General features: G+C 41.3%; 1 protein-coding gene across 4 annotated transcripts in view; it reads right to left on the reverse strand.

Moving 5' to 3' along the window:
• The window catches only part of btbd8 (BTB domain containing 8), a 106,159-nt gene that overhangs the window by 42,915 nt on the left and 35,358 nt on the right, over positions 1 to 27,886 (reverse strand). For all 4 annotated transcript variants that reach the window (XM_072574692.1, XM_072574693.1, XM_072574694.1 and 1 more), the window contains 5 exons: positions 27,671 to 27,760; positions 23,238 to 23,318; positions 13,779 to 13,875; positions 7,962 to 8,050; positions 7,769 to 7,871 (listed from right to left, as the gene is read on the reverse strand). In XM_072574692.1, the coding sequence (XP_072430793.1) occupies positions 7,769 to 7,871; positions 7,962 to 8,050; positions 13,779 to 13,875; positions 23,238 to 23,318; positions 27,671 to 27,760 (460 nt within the window). The remainder of the gene's footprint in view (positions 1 to 7,768; positions 7,872 to 7,961; positions 8,051 to 13,778; positions 13,876 to 23,237; positions 23,319 to 27,670; positions 27,761 to 27,886) is intronic.

Consider the following 27,886-nt stretch of genomic DNA (forward strand, 5'->3'; position numbering starts at 1 on the left):
TGTGGCATTTGAACATGGACTGCTTCAGGATCTGAGGAACTGCAGACGGTGCTGAACATTGCACAAACATCCCATTTCTGACTACATGATCAATGGAAGATCATTTACAAAGCATCTGAAAGTGGTTGGGCCGAGGACCCAACCTGAGGAAACTCCTGTAGAGATGTCCTGGAGAGGAGATAACTGACCTCTAATAACCACAACCTTCCAAGTGCCAGATATTTCCCCTGATACCCACTGATTCCGGTTTTCCTAGGGCTCCTTGATGCCACACTCATTAAATGCAGCCTTGATATCAAGGGCTGTCACTCTCACCTCACCTCTGGAATTCAACTGTTTCTTTTTCCATGTTTGGCTGTAATGAAGTCAGGAGCTGAGTGGCCGAGTAGAACCCGAACTGGGCATCACTGAGCAGGTTATTGCTAAGTGGTTGATGCTTGATAGCACTGTTGATGAAGCTTTCCATCATTTTATTGACAGTCAAGAGTAGTCTGATGGAGCAATAATTGGTCAGGTTGGATTTCTCTTGCTTTTTGTGTACAGGGCATACATGAGCAATTTTTCACATTGTTGGGTGGATGCCAGTGTTGTAACTCTACTGGGAAAAAGTGAGGACTGCAGATGCTGGAAATCAGAGTCAAAACTTGTGGTGCTATAAGAATACAACGATGAAGGGCTTATGCCTGAAACGTCAATTCTCCTGCTCCTCAGATGCTGCCTGACCTGCTGTGTTCTTCCAGCGCCACATTTTTCGACTTGTAACTGTACTAGAAGAGCGTGGTTAGGGGAGCTGCAAGATCTGTAGCACAAGTTCTCAATCTCATTGCCGGAATGTTGTCAGGGCTTGTTGCCTTTGCAGTATCCAATGTTTCTTAATATCACATGGAGTGAATTGAATTGGCTGAAGACTTCTGTGATCTGGGGTCCACTGGAAGAGGTTGAGATGGATCATCCACAGGTCACTTTTTGCTGAAGATTGCTGTGAATGCTTGAGCCTTATCTTTTGTACTAAATAAAGACCGAAAGAACTGCAGAAGTTGAATAAACATTGCTGGAAAAGCTGAGCAGGTCTGACAGCATCTGTGGCAAAGTTTTTACAATATATATTAATGATATAGAAGATGGTATTAGTAATAACATTAGCAAATTTGCTGATTATACTAAGCTGGGTGGCAGGGGGAAATGTGAGAAAGATGTTAGGAGATTACAGGGTGACCTGGACAGGTCAGGTGAGTGATCAGATGCATGGCAGATGCAGTTTAATGTGGATAAATGTATGGTTATCCACTTTGGTGGCAAGAACAGGAAGGCAGATTATTACCTAAATGGAATCAATTTAGGTAAAGGGGCAGTACAGAGAGATCTGGGTGTTCTTGTACACCAGTCAATGAAGGTAAGCATGCAGGTACAACAGGTAGTGAAGGCTAATAGCATGCTGGCCTTCATAACAAGAGGGATTGAGTATCGAAGCAAAGAAGGTCTTCTGCAGCTGTACAGGGCCTTGGTGAGACCACACCTGGGAGTACTGTGTGCAGTTCTGGTCTCCAAATTTGAGGAAAGACATTCTGGCTATTGAGGGAGTGTAGCGTAGGTTCACAAAGTCAATTCCTGGAATGGCGGGACTACCTTACACTGAAAGACTGGAGCGACTGGGCTTGAGTTTAGAAGACTGAGAGAGGATCTGATTGAGACATATAAGATTATTAAAGGATTGGACACTCTGGAGGCAGGAACATGTTTCTGCTGATGGATGAATGCCAAACCAGAGGACACAGCTTAAAAATACGGGGTAGACCATTTAGGACAGAGATGAGGAGAAACTTCTTCATCCAGAGAGTGGTGGCTGTGTGGAATGTTCTGCCCCAGAGGGCAGTGGAGGCCCAGTCTCTGGATTCATTTAAGAAAGAGTTGGATAGAGCTCTCAAGGATAGTGGAATCAAGGGTTATGGAGATAAGGCAGGAACAGGATACTGATTAAGGATGATCAGCCATGATAACATTGAATGGTGGTGCAGGCTTGAAGGGCAGAATGGCCTACTCCTGCACCTATTGTCTATTTGTAGCTCAGGTTGAGGTTCCGGATGTATGTTTGCAAGCTGAGCTGGAAGGTTCATTTTCAGACGTTTCGGCACCATACTAGGTAACAAGTTCAGTGAGTCTCCAGACGAAGCACTACTGGTGTTTCTTGCTTTCTATTTATATGTTTGTGTTTCCTTGGGTTGGTGATGTAATTTCCTGTGGTGACATCATTTCCTATCGTGATATCATTTCCTTGTCTTTTTCTCAGGGGGTGGTAAATGGGATCCAAGTCAATATGTTTGTTGATAGAGTTCCAGTTGGAATGCCATGCTTCTAGGAATCCTTGTCTATGTCTCAGTTTGGCTTGTCCTAGGATGGATGTGTTGTCCCAGTCAAAGTAGTGTCCTTCCTCATTTGTATGTAAGGGTACTAGTGAGAGGGGGTCATGTCATTTTGTGGCTAGTTGATGTTCATGTATTCTGGTGGCTAGTGTTCTGCCTGTTTGTCCAATATAGTGTTTGTTAAGTCCTTGCATGGTATTTTGTAAATGACATTAGTTTTGCTTGTTGTCTGTATAGGGTCTTCCAAGTTCATTAGCTGCTGTTTTCGTGTGTAGGTGGGTTTGTGGACTACTGTGATGCCAAGGGGTCCGAGTGGTCTGGCAGTCATTTCAGAGATGTCTTTGATGTAGGGGAGAGTGGCTAGAGTTTCTGGACGCAATTTGTCTGCTCGTTTGGGTTTGTTGCTGAGAAAATCGGCAGACTGTATTCATTGGGTACCCGTTCTTTTTGAATACGCTTTCCTCTGCGCTGCAGTGTGTGGTGGCTCATTGAAATAACAGTCTAATGCAGCTTAGTTTATGGATGTTGGGATGATTGCTTCTGTAGTTCAAATTTGATTAGATTACTTACAGTTTGGAAACAGGCCCTTCAGTCCAACAAGTCCACAGTGACCCTCTGAAGAGCAACCCACCCAGACCCAATGCCCTACATTTACCCCTTCACCGAACACTATGGGCAATTTAGGATGGCCAATTCATCTAACCTGTACATTTTTGGATTATGGGAAACCGGAGGAAGCCCACGCAGACACGGGGAGAATGTGCAAACTCCACACAGATAGTTGCCCGAGGCGGAAATTGAACCCGGGTTTCTGGCGCTGTGAGGCAGCAATGCTAACCACTGTGCCACCCCTTATTTGGTCCATGTGTTGTTTTATTGTAATTATTTCAAACACCAAGCTGCTTTCCCAGGTTTGGCTAGTTTAGAACCAGGGGTCACAAACTGAAGATGGCTCTTGGGTCCAAGTTGGAGGAGGAAATTTTTTTAATCAGTGTTGCTAATCTTTGGAATTCTCTACCACAGAGGGCTATGGAAGCTCAGTCTTTGAGTATCATTACAAGGTAGACATTGATAGCTTTTTGATTACTAATAGCTTACAGGGTCATGGGGATGGGGTCAGTAAAAGGCACAGAAGTGTTTGATCAGCCATGATCATACTGAATGATAGGGCAGGGTCAACAGGGAGTTGAATGGTCTTCTCCCATTCCTAAAGATTAAAAACCAAAAGGCAAGATGAAAATGTCAGATGGGCAGATAACATTTGAAGGGTGAACCATGGAAGCTATGGTGTCAGACTAAATTGTTCAGCTTTTCAAAGAGCTGAAACATATGGGATGGCCTCTTTAATGCTACAGGATTCTACAAATACCATGATATTTAATATTTACATGGAGTTTCTTCTTTCCGAATCATAAGGCAGGCAGTGGAATCTTTAATTAAATCTTACTTAGCCATAAAGCATCAGGCTCAAAGTTTGGCTCCTTCCACTTACCTCAAAAGAAACAGGCAAGAGAACAAACATAGCTCAATTGTTTAATTTACAGAGAGTTAGAATACTCCAAAATTATAGACTTTACAAGATTAAGATTAACAAGAAATAAATCTGCACAGCATTCCTCCAACAGTTACACTGAGGCGGCTATAATTAGATTGCCTCTCAGGAGGAGGTTTAGTGTTCAAACTGTTTTTCATGGATACATGGAATTTTTAACAAGTCACTAATATGGTGCCAACTCACACAGTGTAAACAAACCGGTTTACCTTTATTTTATCATTACCAAATCTTCTACACTCAGTAAACCCTCCTCTACATATGACATTCAATTTGATTCCTGATCTGACATAAACCTCAAATCCACTTAGTGACCACAACAGATAGGAGCAGAATTAGTCCATTTAGCCCATCAAGTCTGCTGTTATTCGATCATAGCTGGTGTTTCTCAACCCCATTCTCCTGCCCTCTCCCAGTAACCCTTGATCCCTTTACTAATAAAGGACCTACCGTTTTCTTAAATACAGTCAATTAGTATGCCTCCACACTCTGCAATGAGTTCCACAGATTAACTACCTTCTAACTGAATAAATTCCTCACTATCTCAGTTCTAAAGATTGTTCCTTCACAGACAGTGCTCTTGGGACGTATTCTCTCCTACTAGTGGAAACATCTCCCTGATCACTATCCAGAACCCCCCCACCACCCTCCTCGTTAAACAAGGAAATAGGCATAAGCCATTCAGCTCTTAGAGCCTGTTCTACCATTCAACAGGATTGTGGCTGATCATCCAACTCAATGCCCTATTCCTGCTTTCTCCCCACACTCTTATTACTTCTTGTGATTGGGACTGGGACTGGGCCACGGATACAACCTCTCACTCAATAAACAGTTCAGTAAAATACCTTTCACCTTTATGCCCACAACTAAAAAGACTATGAGCCACCCTGGGTTAAGCCAAGCACCCCTCGGAAACCACAGTGTCCTCTGCTGTAAACAGGTTTACAAACCTAATGATTGCCTTATCAGTCTAACCCACCATTATGATTTCTTCCCCCATCCTTGACTCCATAGCCTCAGCTCTTTGACTGGGACACAAGCAGATACTGAAACAATGCAAGGCCAAAGTAGGCAGCCACAGATTACCAGCCTGATCTGGCAATTCCTCCACAATTGTGTGAAGTTATCACAATAAGTTGAAGACATATATTCAACCTGCACCTAATTGTACTACATCATACATTTCCAGATTATGGAAGTTGTTCGCCCCAACCTCATTTTAACATAACACTTTAGGATCCAACATTAAAATGGACAGGTGATGAGGCTTCTCAACTAATATGCAAGTAGCAATTAAAAGGGCCTCCTGTGGACTGTGGTCAGACCTATTACCACATTAAAAGAAATCCATGACGTTGTATTGGGTTGCCGAGTTAACCTTGCCTTATAGATTGAAAAGTATATCAAATGAAAGTCAGGATATTAAAGAATCTGCCTGCTCAGTTATTGAAGTAAATGCTTTTTCACTGCCAGCTGCAAAGCCAATTGTGTTTCAACTTTGAATGACACGAGGAAGCATAACTCAGAACAAAGCTGTACAAAGTAAGCTCACTCAAATAAACACACTGCCTATTGCGTAGAAATGACAAGCCTTTCACAGCCAGTTTGAAACACTGCTAAAGATTATACTCCACGACATTTTAAAAAACTTTCATGTAAAAAGGATCTCTAGAACAGAAGTCACTTCCCCATAAAATTCACTAAAACTATCTATATAGTTTCCTGAGGTTGCTTCTGTTATAATTCAAAACTACAGGCAAAAAAACAATTAACTGATTGCTCAGAAAATGCAGTGATATTCAGTTCCATACAAATTAAGAAAATAGACAAGGGAAAATGTTATTCAAAGTAGCCATGCTTTACTTAATACTCACTTAAATCACCTTAAAAACCACCAAAATATAATTGTTAAACACTACAAAACAACCACACTGGAATCTATGCTTGATGCTTCCAGATTCTGTTAGAGCACTACACTGAGTAACTGCCTATCAGTGGATGTGGGGGTTAAAAGAATTAGAATTAGCGTAGTTACTAACCTGGGAAAGCCAAGACAATTACTACTGTGGACCCTCACTCATTGTTTGCCATCACTTTACACACTTCTAAAATTCACTGGCAAATCAGAAATTTGTTGAACTAAAAAAGCAAATTGTACCACTGGCTTTTCTCAAAACTGATGAATCAGACGTTAGTCAGCAGTACTTCAAAGAACATCACAACTGAATTTGCGCAGAAAACACAACAACTATCTATACTTCACAAAGCACGCCCGGCGCTTATCCTGAATTTCTGCTAAAATGTCACTGGCAATATGAAGCTGGTACAAGACTGTGTGCTATTTATCTTCCCCCTCACAACAGAACATTTCTAGAAGAAACTGAACCATGCATCCTACGTTGCACAATCATGTGGGCTGGATTTGGTACTTTGTTCCTTTTACATCCATTAATAAAATGTCTTTCATGTGCTGAATCTTTAAGAGAAGTAAAGTCCTTCAGGATCTATGAGTTACAAGGGTGTAATTTTGCTGAAGGCAAGGATAAGGACTCTTTAGAACTGTATGGCAAAAGACTGATAAAGAGCTGCAATTAAAAGGTCTTACGCCCCTGAAATAATGAGTATGTAAACTTCAGCCTCAAGCCAGCCAAAAATAAGCAATGGAGTCATTTAATTCTGTTCCCCATACCAATTGAGAAAATCTCTTCTATTCAGATCACAGAAATGCCAAGTTTTGAATCAAAATCAATTCGAAGATTTGGCCAACAAAACAGAAGAAGTTTTGCTGAGAAGAAAATGCATTTAACGTTCAATTCATGGTTTGAGCTAGCAAAAAAGTAGTTTGAAGTATTTTTCAAAAAAAGAGAAAGACAGGAAATATTAATAAAACCTAAATATTTCAGACACTGAATTCTAACTTTAAAAATCAGAAACTCCTGAAAGACTGAGACAGAATCTGTGCAGAGAGGACGAGAAACAACAATGCTGATAGGTACCCAACCTGAAATGCAAACACTTTCTCCCTCTCATAGCCCAATCTGCTCAACATTTCTGTTCTTAGTTTATAACACTAAAATTCTCCTTTGGCAAAATCTAAGTTTTTAAAAGTTCTATTAATCATGGGATGTGGGCATCACTGGCTTTTCATTGCTCTCTGGGCAATTAGCAGTAGGCAGTTAAGAGTCAACCACTTTCCGGTGGGTCTGGAGTCACATGTAGGTCAGACCATGGGTAAGGATGGCAGTTTCCTTCCCTAAAGGACATTAGTGAACCAGATGGGCTTTGTTCCTCTAAACAACTGTGGTTTCATGGTCATCATTAGACTCTTAATTCCAGATTTGAAACTGAGTGCCCAGAATATTACCTGGGTCTCTGCATTAACAGTCCAACAATAACACCATTAAGCCATCACCTCCCCTACAGCTCATACTTTAGAAGAAAAAGTTCAATGTTAGTCAAATGGCCCACTACACTACTATTCCCAAAGACCTTTGAATTCTGAAATGAGCAATGATATTATTAGGTGGTGGTGTGGGATTCATTTCAGAACAGATGAGTGTTGATAAACAGTAAAGCATACATGGGAAATTTCCATAAACTGCAGAGAATTCCTAATCCAAAAACTACAATAAAGTCTCCCGATAAAAGCCAGGGTCACGTCTCCAGCAAAATATGCAATGTGATAGAAATGATGTGCATAAAATCAACCCAGCAATTTAACAGCAGTGTCCAGATATGTTGGATAATAATCTCTATTCTGACTGGGAATAGTACAGCTACTATACGCAATCTTTAAATTTACAATGATTTTATTGTAACTTGATAACGAGACATGCTGCTAATGGACAATACTTACTAAAGACTGGATTACAGACATCAAACAGGCTCGCTGCAGTTCAGCTGGAAGACAGGCAAAATTCTTTCCAGACCAGCATTTCACAAAATATTTGGTAATCCATCTGCAAAAACATCAATTTTACAGCAATCTTTGTTTCAAAAAGTAGTTACGTTGGGCACCTACAAATTTACATCAAAATCAATCATTTTACCTCATACAGGAACTGTAAAGGCCATCAATTCCAATAGAATGAGATATCTGCAGGCACTCCAGAATAGATTGCTGCATTCCAATAACAGGCTATAAATTAATTAAAAGAAAATCAATAAGAAACAAGGCAAATAGATTGCATTTACAAAATGCAATCTAAAATTAAAATATCTCTCTCTCCATGAGTGCACTGGTAATATAACACTTACACTTTAACATAATCTAAACAAAAGGGCAAACATCTCAAGGCTATGGTTTCTACCAAGAGAAAAAGCGAGGATTGCAGATGCTGGAGATTAGAGTTGAAAACTGTGGCACTGGTAAAGCACAGCAGGTCAGGTAGCATCAGAGGAGCAAGACAGCCGACATTTTAGGCATAAGCCACATTCCTGATTATGCCTGAAACATCAACACTCCTGCTCCTTGGGTGATGCCTGACCTGCTGTGCTTTACCAGCATCACACTCTTCTACAGTTTCTACTGCAAATCAAGTTCAAGCTTGAATTTGATTTGTTTGGCAAATATGTCATCATTGTCTCAAAAGAAAACACGCGGGTCCATGTTTTACTCAGCAATATCAAAGAAACTCATTCTGTGCAAACAGTTGTTCCTCTATTGACTCAAGTCTGCGGGTGTTGTTTTAAACAAAAAAAAAATCACAATTATAACAATCGCAAAGAAGCAGAGTCAGTTTTAAAAAGGTACAAATAAAATTCCAAAAATAATTCTAGGAATAAAAAAAAAATCTATAAACCAGCAACAAGAAAGTTAGTGAAATCTCTGAAGAATTGAAGGTCACTACTTGCTTCATTATACAACGGACCCCTTGAAACCACAGCAGGTGTGTATCAAACAGTGACTGGGTGTGGCAATAAAGTACTGGCATATTAAATCAGAGGTGGGGGCTGGGGAACAAATGGACTTCTTGCAGTTGCTGGAAAATGGGCAAAGTTATTATTGGAGACTTCTTGCCTGCACTGTGAAGCTATTATCAGCCGATATCAAGGTGTCAACTGCAATGCCTCTGAAATCATAGCAAGAGTACTGGTAACATGCAAGTGGATCACCATTTAATACATATTGAGTGGATACTGCTAAAAGTACACCTGATACAAAAAAAACAACTTTGACCTCAGACAAATTGTGTAATTTAAGAAAATTATAGCTATCTTGTCTGCTTTCATGAAAGGATTCAATTCAAATAAAACCAATGACCAAACTGTTTTTGGAATCTATTGGCCTCAACTTTGCAGCTTCCAATTTACCTTCATTGCACTTTACTGACATGATATGGCCAGTTAAACTTTCAGAATATCTAAATAAAAGACAGATGTCTTAGCTAAAACCCAAAACGTGCAAGTAAACACCAATTAGAATTTTGCCAAACAAAAACAAAAAGTAGACGATTCAGTCTCAAATCTGTATTACCGTTCAGTCAGATTGGAACCTTAAATTGCACTTGCTTCCCACGAGTTATAGCTCTCTAAGCAAAAGAAAAATCAGTATTGCAACATCACGATTTTCCAGGCATTTTTGGCAGGAAGAAAATCCCAGGTTTCTACTTCCCTTTTTGAAAGCAGCTTTCTCATATCCCTCTTCAATAGCCCCTTGCTCTCCATTTCCCTCAGGGGAAGTACTTTCTCTATATCAATCATACTGAATCCTTTCTTTTTCCAGTATTTTAAAACTTCGTGAAATTACCCCTCATTCGCTACTCAAGGGAATACCCATTAAATTCATGCTACCTCCACGTAATCCTCAGGTCCCAGCTCCTTTCCAGAATAGATGCTGCCACCCTGCACGCCCTAAAAATCCAATTAAAAAAGTCACCATCATCTCCAAGGACCATAGAGTCGCGAGGGAGAGGGAGAGGGAGAGGGAGAGGGAGGAGAGGTTTAGTGGTTAGCTTAATCTGAGAACCATGTCCTTGGGTATGGGGAGAGGTTGAGAAGGCAGGACTTTAATGGTAACCTCAAATCAGTACAGGATCCACAAGACCATAAGAAATAGGAAAAGGAGTAGGCCATTTAGTCCCTCAAGCCTGCTTTGCCATTCAATAGGATCATGGCTGACGTGACACTCTACATGTCCACTTTCCTGCCATTTTCCTGTAACCCTTAAGAATTTATTTAGCCTTTAATATACACAAGGACTGTGACAAGGTGTTTCAAAGACAACTTGATTTTAACCCTACTGCGAATCCTCTTGCAAGGATGCCTGCCTTGAAGAAGTTTTCCTCCTCTCTCTACAAGAATCAGGCTCACTCCCTTTATTCCTGATGAAGGGCTTTTGCCCGAAACGTCGATTTCAAAGCTACTTGGATGCTGCCTGAACTGCTGTGCTCTTCCAGCACCACTAATCCAGAATCTGGTTTCCAGCATCTGCAATCATTGTTTTTACCTCGTAGAAATTCCTCTTCATCCTAGTGTTAAATTGGCAACACTTTATTCAGAGACCATGTCCTCCAGTCCTCATCTGTCCAGTTAAGGGAGACATTCTCTCAACATTTACCTGATCAAGCTCCTTAAAAACCCCGTATGTTTCAATGAGATCACACCTCATTCTTCTAGATTTCAATGAGCATAGAGTTTCCTCATAAGGCAATCCTTCCACACCAAGGATCATCCTAATGAACCTTCTCGGACCTGCTTCCAATTGAATATTTTTCCTTAAATGATGGGACCAAAACTGCTCACAGCATTCCAAAGTGGTCTCACCAATACCTTGTACGATTGCAGTAATATTTCCCCATTTATACTTTAATCCCCTTGAAATAAGGGCCAACATTCCATTAGCGTTCATGATTACCTGCCACAATTGTTTGCTTTGTGTTGTTTGGTGCACAAGTACTCTAAAAGTTCTTTTGTGTTGCTGATTTCAGCAGTTTTCCTTCATTATCTGCTTTTTTTGTTCTTTTTCCAAATTTAACTCCTCCACATTGTCACGCATTATACTCCATTTGCCAACTTTTTGCCCACTTATTAACATCTCCAAACTGTATTCCTCTTGCAACTTGCCTCGCCACCCATTTTTAGGATGTGGAAGTGCCAGTGTTGGACTGAGATGGACAAAGTTAAAAAAAATCACAACACCAGGTTATATCCAACAGGTTTATTTGGAAATATAAGCTTTCGGAGCGCAACCTGATGAAGGAGCAGCGCTCCAAAAGCTTGTACTTTCAAATAAACCTGTTAGACTATAACTTGGTGTTGCGTGACTTTTTAAACTTATTTTCATCTCATCTGAAAACATTAATACAGATTGTAAACAGTTGCACTAATCCCAATGGAACCTCAAGGTTCAGGTCACCATCCTGAAAAAGAACCCCTTCGAAGTCCAAGTACAACACACCTATTGGGTATGTTGGCTGGATGGCTGGTTTGCGATGTAGAGTGATGCCAACAGCACAGGTCAATTCTTTCACCGGCTGAGGTTACCATGAAAGTCCTCACCCCATGCCTGAGGCATGGCGACCTCAGGTTAAACCAGCACTTGTCAGCTCTCTATTGAGAGAAAGAAAAAAAGTGTCCTGTGATCCTCTGGGATCATGGTGACTTTACCTTAAAGACCAATTTATGCTTTTGTGAAACAGTGCTGAAAACTGAATGCAATTGTTCCAAATAGCATTGGAACAAAGTCCTGTAGAACTGAAGCATAACTCCACCTGTCTACTCAACCTAACCTCAGATAAAGGCCACTTGTTATGGTAATTACCTTTGACTGCACCCATTAGCTTTTAGTTGCGAATATAGCCATCCAAATCTTTGTTGTGTTACAGTTACCACATTCTCGGCATTAAAAATAAGGATTCTAACTTGCCTTGCTTGGATTCAAACTGGATGACTCACAGTTCCTGTGAACACAATTTATCACTGTCCTGTCCACTACTGATTCAATCTGTAGACCCTTTTGTTTTGGCTGTGCTTCCTAATGGTACAATCTGTTAATTTGGATATACTGTCATCTATTCATCCAACCATTCAAGTCATTAATAAATCTAGTGAAAAGTCAAGGTCCTAGAAAAGATCACTGGCAACACCACTAGTCACATCCTATAGATGAGAACAAAGCTTTGCTTGATTCAATCTGATCAGTGTCGGATGGTTTTTGGAAAGAATTTTGAATGGAGTTGATGTCTGCCTTTGCGAATTCCTCAGTGAGTAGAGAATAACAATGCAAACAAACAGTCAGATTTATGCCGCATTAACACCAATCTTATACCTACTCCTGCTAACCTATAATTGGAAACTTCCACGTTTAGAAATTAAATTCACAGTCCTGACTCAAAAAGAATAAATTCAATTGAAAATTTCAACTGAAAAATAAATCCAGAGTTCAGGCTTAGGTCAATGTGGTTACATGCTGTGGCTTATAAAGAATTCCCTTATTTAATACAATTACTGCAGAATCACACATCAGGCTCACAATTAAACACAGGTTACTCACACTTACAGTCAGAACACAATCAAAAACAACTGTACCAACAAGGCAGGTGTGCGATCGTTGTCATCAACGATACATGTTTTAATCAAAAGACTCAGAACTGAATGGCTCATGCCTTTTCCCATTTTCCTTGATGGTTTCTAGTAGCCCCTACATCATGGAAGTAGGCCATTCAGCCCATCAAGTCCACACTGACCTTCTGAAGAGCATTCCCGTTCAGACCCATCCCACTACATATCCCTGTAACCCTGCATTTCCCATGGCTAATACACCTAGCCTGCACATCCCTGGACACTATGGGCAATTTCCTATGGCCAATCCACTTAACCTGCACATTTTTGGACTGTGGGAGGAAACTGGAGCACCGAGAGGAAACATGAAGAAATGGGTAGAGTGTGCAACCCACAGATGGTCACCCAAGTGTGGATTTGAACTAGAGTCTCTGGTGCTGCAAGGCAGCAGTGCTAATCACTGAGCCACCTAGCAATGGTGGCAACAATTTAACTGCAGAAGATTTCATTAAGGCAAGTTCCAAGAATACCAAAATCTTGATGGGGAAAAAAAACCCAGCAGAGACAGGAGATGTGCCACAAAATAAAGGACGAGCAGAAGTCTAAGGAGCTAAAATTAGCATCAACAGGAATAAAAAGTAAAGTGAATTTTATTTTGCAGTAGCCCACTGGAATTGAGGAATGCCACTGTTGCCTGTACAAAACATTAAAGTTTGAAATGAAACCAGGTAGAATAGTTAATCCTAAATTTCAATGCATATTGCTGCCTGGCTGACTAGCTAGTGGGAAGAACAGTATGCATTGCACTTGGATTAAGACCAAGGAAGGCTTTCAACAGCTGTATATCCTTAGGAGTGCGCGCACACAGGAAAAGGCTTTACTGAGACAATTAGTGAGAGGGGAATTGTAAACTGATCATGGTGAGGGTTTAGTGGAATAGAACAGGAGCTAATTTAGACAGTCCACACAGCTTACAATCAAATAGGAAATTTTGAAGTTGAAGTCGCAAAAGGTGCGCCGCATTTATCTTAAAAATGGAATTATTGGTATGTCACACAGTCTGTAACTTCAAGCAGCTCAACCTCAAAGTTAGAATGCCTGTGCAACTGCCAAATATTTAAATTCAAAGCCTTGCAAAACACATGTAGTCAGTGAAAACTCGTCAAAACAAAGTCTTTCATATCTGCGATTCCAATATGGAAGATGTTCCCTAACCAGAACAGCAGCATGAATGTGGAAAACCCAATTTGCAACAAAATGTGAAAAACAGCACTAACACCTGAAAACATAAATGATTACTTTCAGCGTAAAAAGTGCATTGATGGACTGCTGCACAATCACCATGATAGAAAATACCATGTTACCTTGTGAAAAAACTTGCAATAATCTTTCTTCAGAACATGTAGGACTACTTTCTTCAACCCATCCAAGTTGTACATATCTGCTAACGTAAGCACTGAACTGCAGGAAAAAAAAATGCCAAGTTACCATTGAGTTTTACTCCATTTGTCATCTTGCTTTCATTTTGTGTTTGGGTTTCTTCAGCACTGCATATGTTCATATTTTACTTAATGATCTCCAAAATCAGAGTGTAGGTGCAGCATGTATGTGACCAATGGACCCATAACAATCAATCATCTCCTCAATATGCTGGTAAGTAAAATATTTGTCAACAGATTTAGCAATGTCCCCCAAATACTGGATGCACATTTTGAAATGGTTTATTACTTGAGGTAGAGTCCCCACTTTGGGGTAAATCAATCATTGCAATTGGGATGAAAATCACATGTGAAATTGTGCTAGTTTTCACAAGTTTTAATTTCCATACAAACCTTTATTCAAACTTATTTGCATATAAGTAGTTCTCCTATAACGCACGTTTATTAAACATGATTTGGCTGTAACGCGATTTGTGAATTGCAGGGTTTTTTTTTAAAATAAAGCGAACTCCCGTTCCCTGTTACACAATTCCATCCTCAGAACTAGCTGAACCACAAAATCCAGCCTCAGTATCCTCTATCTGCAAAATGCAAATTTAGTGTGTTCAGCTAAAATAGGAATGCAATCAGCTCTGCAAGCCTTGAAACTGGGAAACTGTAGTCCATGTTTAGAAAGAACTTTAGTTCAAACTGGGGTAGAATCGAGGGGAACAGGACTTCTGCGTCAGCATCACCTGGGTCAGTCAGTTTGTGCACTTTCTGGTAAAGAGCTTCATGAAAGGTACAGTACTGTAGTCAGTGATTTTAGTGTTAAAGTGTTAAATTTACTGCATTATTTCATTAAAATATGTTTAAAGATTTACTTAGACTGTATCATTTGTGTTAGACTAATGAGGTTTGTTTCAATTTTTACTGATATTTTTGGTAGTTCACCCTTAACCCGGTTTTCCCCATAGACCCCATTATTTTCACAAGGCTACCTCCATATCAGTGGGTCCAGTTACAGTTACCCACTGTTTACCACAGCATGAACATATTACATGGAACATTCCAGAACCAGGGACCAAGGGACTACCAGGGAGGTAGGTTTCCCATTTAAATGAATGTGTTTGCTACTATCCACGGTTGGTGTTGGAACATATCCCCTGTGGGTACGTGGGGGGGGGGGGGGAATGCTGTATTGAGCAAATTTCTATAATGCTGTCTCACGCAAATGCATCTACCGCATTATAGGAAAACTACCTGCATTACAATAAGCAATATCTGCAATAAGGGCAAATGCAACAGAGCAGTGTGTTAAACAGCATTGTGTTAAGACTTCTGCTTTCAAGTTATTCTGATGTAATAAGGGTGGTGACAGGGTACTGCTTGATTAAAACAGCCAAATATGCATTTGCCACAAATATAAAGCTTTAATCAGAGTTAAAAACAGGAATTGCTGGAGAAACTCAACAGGTTCGGCATCATCTGTGGAGAGAAAAGTGGAGTTAACATTTTGAATTGAAAATGTATTGCTGGAAAAGCGCAGATCAGGCAGCATCCAAGGAACAGGAGAATCGACGTTTCGAGCACGAGCCCTTCTTCAGGAATGAGGAAAGTGTGTCCAGCAGGCTAAGATAAAAGGTAGGGAGGAGGGACGTTGGGAATGCGATAGGTGGAAGGAGGTCAAGGTGAGGGTGATAGGCCAGAGTGGGGTGGGGGCAGAGAGGTCAGGAAGAAGATTGCAAGTTAGGAAGGCGGTACTGAGTTCGAGGGATTTGACTGAGACAAGGTGGGGGGGGGGGGGGGGGGGAGTGGAAAATGAGGAAACTGGAGAAATCTGAGTTCATCCCTTGTGGTTGGAGGGTTCCGAGGCGGAAGATGAGGCGCTCTTCCTCCAACCGTCGTGTTGCCATGGTCTGGCGATGGAGGAGTCCAAGGACCTGCATGTCCTTGGTGGAGTGGGAGGGGGAGTTGAAGTGTTGAGCTACGGGGTGGTTGGGTTGGTTGGTCCGGGTGTCCCAGAGGTGTTCTCTGAAACGTTCCGCAAGTAGGCGGCCTGTCTCCCCAATATAGCGGAGGCCACATCGGGTGCAGCGGATGCAATAGATGTGTGTGGAGGTGCAGGTGAATTTGTGGTGGATATGGAAGTGTCCCTTGGGGCCTTGGAGGTAAGTAAGGGGGGAGGTGTGGGTGCAAGTTTTGCATTTCTTGCGGTTGCAGGGGAAGGTGCTGGGAATGGAGGTTGGCTGGTGGGGGGTGTGGACCCCACGAGGGAGTCACGGAGGGAGTGGTCTTTTTGGAACACTGATAGGGGAGGGGAGGGGAGGGGAGGGAAATATGTCCCTGGAGGGTGGGGTCCGTTTGGAGGTGGCGGAAATGACGGCGGATGATACGCTGGACATGGAGGTTGGTGGGGTGGTAGGTGAGGACCAGTGAGGTTCTGTCCTGGTGGCAGTTGGAAGGGCGGGGCTCAAGGGCGGAGGAGCGGGAAGTGGAAGAGATGCGGTGGAGAACATCGTCAACTACGTCTGGGGGGAAATTGCAGTCCTTGAAGAAGGAGGCCACTTGGGTGGTACGGTTTTGGAACTGGTCCTCCTGAGAGCAGATGCGGTGGAGACGAAGGAATTGGGAATATGGGATGGCGTTTTTACAGGGGGCAGGGTGGGAGGAGGTGTAGTCTAGGTAGCTGTGGGAGTCGGTCGGTTTATAGTAAATGTCCGTGTCGATTCGGTCACCCGAGATGGAAATGGAAAGGTCTAGGAAGGGGAGGGAGGAGTCTGAGACTGTCCAGGTGAATTTGAGGTCGGGGTGGAAAGTGTTGGTAAAGTGGATGAACTGTTCAACCTCCTCGTGGGAGCACGAGGCAGCGCCGACACAGTCATCGATGTAGCGGAGGAAAAGGTGGGTGGGGGGGGGGGGGGGGTGTGTGTGTGTGTGTGAGAGGCCAGTGTAGCTGCGGAAGATGGACTGTTCCACATATCCTACGAAGAGGCAGGCATAGCTGGGGCCCATGGCTACTCCTTTGGTTTGGAGGAAGTGGGAGGATTGGTGGACACACTTTCCTCATTCCTGAAGAAGGGCTGATGCCCGAAACGTCGATTCTCCTGCTCCTTGGATGCTGCCTGACCTGCTGCGCTTTTCCAGCAACACATTTTCAACTCTGATCTCCAGCATCTGCAGTCCTCACTTTCTCCTCGAAGATTTTAACCTTAACATTTTGAATCCACAGACCCTTCTGCAGAGTGTCTAGTTCATTACATGTGGGTATCCCGATTTGAAATGACCCACAATGACTTAAAAAAAAATTAAAAGTTGAACCACTGATCAGTCACGGTCACTTTGAATGGGGGAGCAGTCTCAGAAGGGTCAAATGGCCTACTAATGCTCCTATGTAGAATGTTTCTATGCTTCTATAACCATTTGTTAGCTTACTTGAGTACAGCCATCTGAAATTTCCCAATTCAATCTGGGGATTTAGCTAGTTACGAGGGAAGTCCCGGACCATCTTTTCTGAAAACTAAAGATCATGGAAATTCACTTTGCACCCAAGATTCCACAACCTCTTTTTTCCCTGATTATTTTGCTGATTTCAAACAAACTGCACCAAAATCCAGCGCAGAGCAGAAATGTAAGACCATTATAGTTGCTGGACACAAAATGTTTGAGCTTGCTCAAAAATGGAAACCTAAATAATAACTACAAAAAAAGTCTTATCTAACTTGAATTAGAAAAATGTAACGAAACAAATTTCAAATCGGAGGCAAATTTCTTCTTAAATTGCAAAGCTGAGTCTAAACAGTTTCCTCTTTCAGCCCCTATTCATACTCCGATGCCACAATGTATTGTAATTCCCCACAACACTGTAGCTGCATTCCTTGATCATATTGAATGGTGGTGCAGGCTCGAAGGGCAGAATGGCCTACTCCTGCACCTATTGTCTATTGTCTAATTTTAAGGGGAACAATCCTTAAGCGCCGGTTACTGTACTTAGGTCCTATGGAACAGAATCTTAAAACATATTCCCTGCACGTGAAAATGCTGACTAAATTTATCAAAACAGCTGTTAAATAAAGGCATATTTTGTTGCTAAACTTTTCCTATTGCAGGTAAGTTTACAAGAATACCAATTAACGAGCAAACCAATATCTGTAATGCAGTGTCCAATAGTGGAACAACATTTGCCAGATAATCTCAAGTATGCAAAGTATTATGCAAGCAACCAATTTAGGATTACTATTGTTTGGGCTCTCAGTGTAGCACGGAAGATATACATTATATTACACTACAGACAAAACATGTACATGCACTGCATCCATGTCAACTAAACAAAAAGTGAGTGATTTGCTAAGTCAGTTCTCAAGGCAAGACTTAACCAGAGGGAAACTACTTGGTTCTAGACTTAACTATCAATAGCAAGAACAGAATTTTTTGGAGAAACTCAACAGGTCTGGCAGAATCTCTGCAAAGAAAGCAGAATTAATGATACAGGGCCAGTGAGCCTTCTTCAGAACTAGACAGTAGCTAGGAATAGGTGGTATAATAAACACAAGGATTGGGCCGGAGGTGGGATGTAAAATGATAGATCGAGGCAGAGTCCAGAGAGAAAGAACAAAAGTTGGGCAGACAAAGGGATGGAATATGGTAAGCCAGGGAGAAAGGAGAATTGTGAATGGGGTCTAGAAGCAAGCACATTTTTTTTCCCTGCTGAAAGTGGCCCATGTTATGACAAGACTAGAGGACATGGAAGGTGGCATTTAGCCATAAAATTATTGAACTTGATAGAATCCTCAAGACTGCAGAATTTTCCAGTGAAAAATAAGATGCTGTTCTTCCAGATTGTGCCAAGACTCACTGGAGCACTGCCACAAATGAGAGACAGACACGTTGGCCAGGAAACAACTTGAGTGTGTGTTGCTGGAAAAGCACAGCAGATTGGGCAGCATACGTTTCAGGCAGAAGCCCTTCATCAGATTCTTGAAGTGCTTATGGCCGAAACGTCGATCCTCCTGCTCCTCGGATGCTGTCTGACCTGTGCTTTTCCAGCACCCCACTGTTGACTCTGATCTCCAGCATCTGCAATCCTCAATGCAAACTGCAAGAACACCACCTCATCTTCCACTTAAATGCCTCACAGCCCCTAATATCTTCCCCCATGTTTGTTATCCATCTCCACACCCTGCTCTATGACTTGTTCCCAGCTTAATTGACACATTGTCAACTATTCATACTTCCTGTTGTTATCACCCATTCAGCATTTACTTCTCTCCCCCTCACGATCAGTAATCTCTTTTGTCAGCTTCTTTTTATTCCCCTCCTTCTCCGATGACATCCAATGGGATCATGGGTTTTCAGGAGGCAATAGCACAAAATAGATGACTCAACCTTATTTTTCTCAGTCATGGCAGGAGATGATCAAGCAGAGTATAAAACAGACAGCTGCTCCGCTGTAATCCATTCATGCCCTACCAATGACGACGAACCTGACGAAGGAGCAGCACTCCGAAAGCTTGCGATTTCAAATAAACCTGTTGGACTATAACCCAGAGTCATGTGAATTCTAACAATGGCAAAGTTCATACTACAACTCTAAGAGAGGTTCAGACTTCTGATACAAAAACTTACCTATTGCAACTGAACGTCAAGGCACGATCATTTTGTTCTTTTAACTTCTTGTCGAACAGTCAAAAATCTAAAAGATCGTTGCCCGCAGCTCAAAAAATACCAACTTCTTACACAATGACCTCAAGATGGAGTCATTTTCAGCTTTTCTCACCACCCCCCAAACTTTTTCTAAACAAAAGCATTTTTGCCAAAAATACCAAAATAAAACTTTTGAAACAAAACCACAAACTTCAATTCCGTTTCACAATATGTTTTTATAAATCAATTATTTGTATGCCACATCAGCAATTAGTTAACTTTTGATTTAAATATCTTGGCAAATAAACAGACTCAAGTTCCTGGTATCTACCAATTGAGTTTGGAATATGCACTTCAGTAAGACCCCAATTCTGGTTCTGAAGTCCGCCAGTTGTTCATTGGAACAGGTACACTAACAGAAATGGCCAGTGGTCTGAGCATCTGGAGAACAGTCAACGCATCCTCAGTCTTCCCCACTTCGCACTATTTGTGCAATGTTCAGCACCATTTGTGACTCCTTGGGCACTGAAGCTATCCATGTCCAAACTTAGCAAGACCTGTGCATTTATCCAGACTTGGACTGTCAAGTGCTGAGTGCCATTTAGAGAGTCAGATGTACAGCACAAAAACAGACCCCTCAGTCCAACCTGTCAATGCCAACCAGATATCCCAACCCAATCTAGTTCCACCTGCCAGCACCTGGTCCAAACCCTTCCTATTCATATATCCATTCAGATACCTTTTAAATGTTACAATTATACTACCCTCCACCACTTCCTCTGGCAGACCATTCCACACATGCACCACCCTCTGCATGAAAAGGTTGCCCTTTAGGTCTCTTGCATATCCTTCCCCTCTCACCTTAAACCTATGCCCTCTAGTTCTGGACTTCACCCCCCCACCACCCCCAAACCCCAAGGAAAAGACCTTGTCTATTTATCTTATCCATGCTCATGATTTTGTAAACCTCTAAGGTTACCCCTCAGCCTCCGACACTCCAGGTAAAACAGCCCCAGCCTGATCAGCCTCTCCCTAAAGCTCAGATCCTCCAACCCCGGCAACATCCTTGTAAACCTTTTCTGAACCCTTTCAAGTTTCACAACATCTTTCAGATAGGAAGGAGACCAGAATTGCATGCAATATTCCAACAGTGGCCTAACCAATGTCCTATACAGCTGCAACATGACCTCCCAACTCCTGTAGTCAATACTCTGACCAATAAAGGAAAGTATACCAACACCTTCTTCACTATCCTATCTACCTACGACTCCACTTTCAAGGAGCTATGAACCTGCACTCCAAGGTCTCTTTGTTCAGCAAAATTCCCCAGGACCTTACCATCAGGTGTATAAGTCCTGCTAAGATTTGCTTTCCCAAAATGCAGCATCTTGCACTTATCTAAATTACACTCCATCTGCCACTTCTCAGCTCATTGGGCCATCTGATCAAAATCCCGTTGTAATCAGGAGGTACCCTTCTTCACTTTCCATTACACCTCCAATTTTGGTGTCATCTGCAAACTTACTAACTATACCTCTTATGCTCACATCCAAACCATTTATATAAATGATCAGAAGTAGTGGATCCAGCACCGATCCTTGTGTCACTGATCCACTGGTCACAGGTCACCAGTCTGAAAAACAACTCTCCACCACCACCACCTGGCTTCTACCTTTGAGACAGTTCTGTATCCAAATGGCTAGTTCTGTGTTCCATGAGATCTAACCTTGCTAACCAGTCTCCCATGGGGAACCTTGCCTTACTGAAGTCCATATAGATCACGTCTACTGCTCTGCCCTCAATCTCTTTGTTACTTCTTCAAAAAACTCAATCAAGTTTGTCAGGCATGATTTCCCACACACAAAGCTAAGCTGACTATCCCTAATTAGTCCTTGCCTTTCAAAATACATGTAAATCCTGTCCCTCTGGATTCCCTCCAACAGCCTGCTCACCACAGACGTCAGGTTCACTGGTCTATAGTTCCCTGGCTTGACCTTACTAACCTTCTTAAACAGTGGCACCACGTTAGCCAACCTCCAGTCTTCCGGCACTTCACCTGTGACTATCGATGATACAAATCTCAGTAAGAGGCCCAGGAATCACTTCCCTAGCTCCCCACAGAGTTCTCAGGTACACTTGATCAGGTCATGGGGATTTATCCACTTTTGTGTGTTTCAAGACATCCAGCACTTCCTCCTCTGTAATATGGACGTTTTTCAAGTTGTCACGATCTATTTCCCTATATTCTATATCTTCCACACCCTTCTTCACAGGAAATACTGATGCAAAATACTTGTTGAGTATCTCACCCATCTTCTGTGGCTCCACACAAAGGTTGCCTTGCTGATCTTTGAGGGCCCTATTTTCTCCCTAGTTACCGTTTAGTCCTTAAAATGATTTAATGACATACAAGTGCCAGAAAATGACCATTTCCAACGAGAGAGAATCTAAACTTCATCGCTTGACATTCAATGATATAGCCATCACTGAATCCCCCAATAACACCTTAGGGTTACCAAAAACTCAATTGAAGTAGCCATATAAATACAGTGGCTAAAAGGGCAGGTCAGAGGCTAGAGATATACTGCAGCAAGTAACTCACCTCCCAACTCCCCAAAGCTGGACCACCTACAAAAGATACAAGTCAGGAGTGTGATGGAAAACTCACAACTTGCCTGGTTGGGTGCAGCTCCAACATTCAAGAAACTTCATCCAGGGCAAAACAGCCCACTTGACTGGCACAACATTCATAGACATTCACTCCCTCCAGCACCGATGCTCAGTAGCAGCAGCAGCAGTAGCAGCAATGTAAACCACTACAAGACACACTACATTAATTTGCCAAAGCTCCTTAGAGCAACATCTTCCAAAGCACAACCACTACCATCTCGAAGGACAACGGCAGCAGATACATGGGAACACCACCAGCTTCAAGTTCCCCTCCAAGTCAGGGTGGTAAGTGTCCTGGAAATACATCACTGAGTCAAAATACTGAACTCCCTGCCCAACAGCACTCTGGGTCCACCTACAACAAATGGACAACAGTTCAAGAAAGAAACTCTCCACCACCTTAAGGGCAACTAGGAATGGGCAATAAATGTTAGCCTAGTCAATGGTGCTCACATCCCATGAATTAATAAACCAACCAAATAAAAACCAAACAAAAACAAGATAGGCCTGCTGAGCAAACTGGTAAGGAAAGGTGAGCAAGGCCATTTGGGCCATCAAACATCTCCCCAGCAAGCAATAACTCCATTTGGGGTTCTCTTCATTACATCTTGATTCTGTATTTTAAAGAAGCAGTAAGTTCCCAGCTTTCTCCCAAAGCCAGCATTATTCTCCACTAAAAGAGACAGAGGTAATTGTACTATAGACATTTATAATAAAATCCCTAGTGTGGAAACAGGTCATTCGGCCCAGTGAGTCCACACCGACCCTCCGAAGAGCATCCCACCCAGACCCATCCCATACCCTTTCCCTGCAACCCTGCATGTGCCATGACTAACATACCTAACCTACACACCCCTGAACACTATGCGCAATTTAGCGTCATCAACCACCTGGGCTGCACATGGAGGGGTGAAACTGGAACACGGGGCAGAAATCCCTGCAGACCTGTGGAGAAAGATTTAATAAATGTTTCACAGTAAAATCCTAAAATATTTTATATTTCCTAAAATACATATTATCATTAAATATTATTAGATAGACAAACACCATTTCCTCAGGTAATACTCAAGTTGAAACCAGAAATAATCTTACCGTGGAAGAACTTCTTTGGGCAAGTCTAAAATAGCTCCATATAAAAAGTTCATCATTATTTCCATCTCCACATGGCTCACGCTGTAATTAAAATAGAACATTTTTAATGAATCACATGGAAAACACTGCAAGAGGGAAGACTATTCACAAACAACTGCAACTTGCAAAAAACTCCTACACATTATCTTTGGAGACAATCCCAGGTAGACAACCTAGATTCTATCTAATGTTGCCCTCAGGTGGCCTTTGGCATGCTCAGGAATGGCTCAAAGCTTTGCTTCACTAACTACGTATTCATTGCACTGTCCCAATGACAGTCAAGATTAGAATCCCATTGTTGGAAGATATTGCCCAATAATAATGCCACCCAAACTTGCTAAGATGTTCAGTGATTACCAAGAGAAGCAACAGTGATAAGCGAAATAAAACATTTTACACAGTTGGTGATCAGACTCTGGAATTGACTACCTATAGGTGTGGAGGCAGGTTGAGGCTTGGCTTTCAAGATGGGACTGGGTTTATATTTGAAGTGGAAACAATTTGCAGGACAATGAAGGAAATGGCAATGAAGGTGGATTACTCTTGCATGGACCATTATAGTTGTGACAGGCCAAATGCCCTCTGCGATATTCCATGTTGCATGCCCATAGAACTTCAACTTACATCAGAGTCAGGATTTTATAGTACAGAAAGAGGGCCTTCAGCCCATTGTGTCTGTGTCAGTCAAACATCTATTTATCCTAATTCCATTTTTCAGCATTTGGCCTGTAGCCTAGCACATTATGATATTTCAAGCATCTACTTAAATAGTCCTTAAATATCTTTGAGTCTCTTTTAGTGAGTTCCTGATACCCAAACCTTATGGGTAAAAAAAAAGTATTTCCTGAAGTCTCTCTAAACTCCTGCTCCTTACCTTAAAGGTGTGCACCCTGGTTATTGACCCCTCTACTAAAGTGGAGCATTTCTCCCTATCTATCCTGTCTATGCCCCTCACAACTCTGTACACCTCAGCTCTCTCTGCTCTCAGGGAAACAATGCCAGTCTAATCTGGTCTCTTCATTGTGGAATTGCTTACTGCCCAGGCAACATCCTGAAAAGCCCCTTCTACACTTTCTCTCATGCAATCACATCCATTCTACAATGCAGCATCCACCACTGCACACAGTATCCCAGCTGTGGTCTAATTAATGTCATGTACTGCTCCATCATCACCTCCTTTCTCTTGTCCCAAATATACTGGGTAAACAAAACAATCATAATCATATAAAAAGCCCAAACTGAGTTTGTGTCAAGAAAAGAAAGATTCCTTTATTTCTTACTATGTATGAAACATAACTAATGCCATAACTGGTGTTAATTATCAGTTGCTAAAGCTCCATTTAATATGCTGTTTCCTACTTCAACTTTTGCCTAAAGACAACACTTTGAAGCTGAAAATAAAACAAATTGCTGGAGAAACCCAGCAGGTCTGGCAGCATCTGTAGGGAGTAAACAGAGTTAATGTTTTGAATCCAGTGGCTCTTCACCAGAACGTAAGCCTTTTCGAAAATTTCTCTTTTTGTTTCAGATCTACAGCATCCAGAGTTTCGTGTTTTACTTGAAAGCTGAAATTTAGATTGCATGGATAAATGATTTAGGAACCAAAGCACATTCCGAAAATTCCTTCAAATAAATGTAAGCTTCTTCTGCGATTTATTTTTCCTCAAAAGAGAAATGCTGAGATGTTGTTCGCAATGTGCCAATGAATTTATTTACATAATAATCACTTCAGAACTATATCCTAGATTACACAATTAACCAGATAATACGTGCATATTTCTGGAACGTTTTTCAATAAATTGAATAACATCAGCTAGAAAATGTGACAAAAGGGAATGAAATCATTTATGGATTCGGAGTATGCAAAGCAAACAGATTATTTAAAATCCTCTTTGCGTAGACCATAGACAGCATGCATTTGGATCTTCTTGTTGATCTTTAACTACAGATCTAAAATGTTAGTTATTTATGCTAGTCAAGAAAGAAAAGAAAGAATAGAAATATAAAAGGACGTGAACTCTAACCAACGCAAGCTAGAAAATACTGCAAAACACACAGCAAACCAAATTTTTAAAAATACGGTTGTGTCAGGTAGTGAGAAAATACCCTTTCTTTATATTGAAATTTTGTTCTGGTAACATTTGGTCAGATGTTGATTTTTTTGTTTCCAGGAAAATTCTTTAAAGTGAAATTGTGGGCGGCATGGTGGCACAGTGGTTAGCACTGCTGCCTCACAGAGCCAGAGACCCGGGTTCAATTCCCGCCTCAGGCGACTGTGTGTAGTTTGCACATTCTCCCAGTGTCCCGTGGGTTTCCTCCAGGTGCTCTGGTTTCCTCCCACTGTCCAAAAATGTGCAGGTTAGGTGAATTGGCCATGCTAAATTGCCCGTAGTGTTAGGTAAATGTAGGGGAATGGGTTACACTTCGGCAGGTTGGTGGGGACTTGTTGGGCCAAATGGCCTGTTTCCACACTAAGTAATCTAATCTAATCAACTCTTTATAAGTTCTTGGGGAATTTCACGATATATTTAAAGATTGAGCATTCATGATCTTCTGAAGTATAGCATTTCAAAGATTCACAATGTTTCCTCAAATTTAGTCTGAAACAAATCACTCCCTTATCTTTGCACTGTGCTCCCATGTTCTAGCTTCTACAGACAGCAGAAACAGGCTGTATCTAGCATATCAAACCCCTTCAAAAAGGAGTGTATATTTCAATGAGACCACCTTATTTTTCTAGGCTCCAAACAAAAATCAGTCATATTTATTCAGTCTATCATTGGACAACCATCTCATCCCAGGGACTAATCCTGCAACGAACGGCCTCCAACATAATTATATCCATCCTTAAATATGGAAACAAAAAATGCACACAGTATTCCACTAAGGTGTGGTCTCAACAATTCCTGTATAATTGTAGCAAGGCTTCTTTGTTTTGGTACTGCAATCCAGTTACAATAATGGACAGCAAACAATTTGCATTTCAATTTGTTGATAAACTTGTGCACTTTGTGTTCCTTGTTCCCAAGTACACCAAAGTCTCTCTGAATAATCGATATTTAGAAAATTCGCACTTGAAAAAATATTTTTCCATATTTACCAAAGAGAATAATCTCATGCTCACGTTATACTCCATCTGCCATGTTATTGCCCATTCATCCAACTATATCCTATTGCAGCCTGCATACTCAACTTACAATTCCATCTACTTTGCATTATCAGAAAACCTAAACAGGTCACTGACTTTTCCTTAAAGGACAAAACTGATCATTGCAGCACTGCGGAGACAGAACCTGTCAACTTGAAAATACCTCATTTATGCCTGCGTTATCTTGCTTTCAGCCTATTAATCAACTCTCCATTAATGTTAACACAGCACCTCCAAATCAACAAGCCCTTATCTTACCCAATAAAATTCTGTATAGAACTTTAATCAAAAGCTATTTGGAAATCCAGGATTACTCTATTTACTGGTTCCCCTTTAACTACCCCACTAATTACATTCCCAAAAAATATTTTTAAAATTGTCAAACATGATTCACCTTTCATAAAAACAGTTATCAGGCTTCCCTAAAGAGAGATTCTGGTGCCTTCCAGATGACAGACTAACTGTAGTGCCCAAGTATCTCCCTCTTGCCTTTCTCAAATAGCAGTGTTCTATTTATTTTTAAACCAGGACTATTTCAGAATCTAGGGAATTTTGGAAAGGCAGAGTGAAGGCAACCATTGTCTCTAAACAGATCTTGTTAGAACATTAGATCCTAGAGTTTGATCAGATTTTAGCTTCTCAAACACAGAGGAACCTTGATTATCCTAACATGGGTGGAGAGTATTTTTTTTTGGATAATTGAACACAGGATAACACCGTTTAGCCAAGCGTCAGGACCATGCAATCTTGCTGGATAATCCGAAATTCAGATAATCGAATGCTGGATAATTAAGGTTCCCTTGTAGGGTTTCCTCTGCCAATATTAATTACCTTAATTCTCTCTTAGGTTACACACTGTGGCAACAGAATAACAAACTTAAAGTATTTCATAGAAAATTGTGAAACATTGGTAAGCTTGCAGATTTTCATTTCATTCACCTTAATCGTCTTTGCACAGCAATACTAAAACATATGGAAAATATAAAAATCATTTTTCAAGAACTCATTGACCTCCTGAATTTGTTGCTATTTCTGTTGCACAGTAGAACATATTCAAAAGCAGTGCTCCACTCATTTCCCATTTTCTTTTATCCACAGATAAAAACCAAATAGTTTCCTCACGTTTAACAAAATTTTGTTTCAACTATTTTTTGCATGTGCATCACCGGGACTGTGCACAGGTGTCAAAAATGTTCCCTGGTAAATCATTACTCCCTTCCCACTACCCCCTTGTAATCATACTTACCCAGCAAGAGTGATCGATTTCTGAAAGCTTTCTGCCCAATTTCCACTCAACATTGCTGCAAAGTAACTGGAGCGAGCACAGAGGATTGCCCTGGAACAGAACACATTAACAATCCAAACTCTGCAACATTTGTTAATTTTAACAAGTTTTTGTAACTATTTCATACATTTTTTTTTACCAAAAATTAAAAATAGCACATCAACCTGACTGGACTCA

This window comes from Chiloscyllium punctatum, chromosome 7 (assembly GCF_047496795.1).
Source record: "Chiloscyllium punctatum isolate Juve2018m chromosome 7, sChiPun1.3, whole genome shotgun sequence".
NCBI classification, from domain to species: Eukaryota; Metazoa; Chordata; class Chondrichthyes; order Orectolobiformes; family Hemiscylliidae; genus Chiloscyllium; species Chiloscyllium punctatum.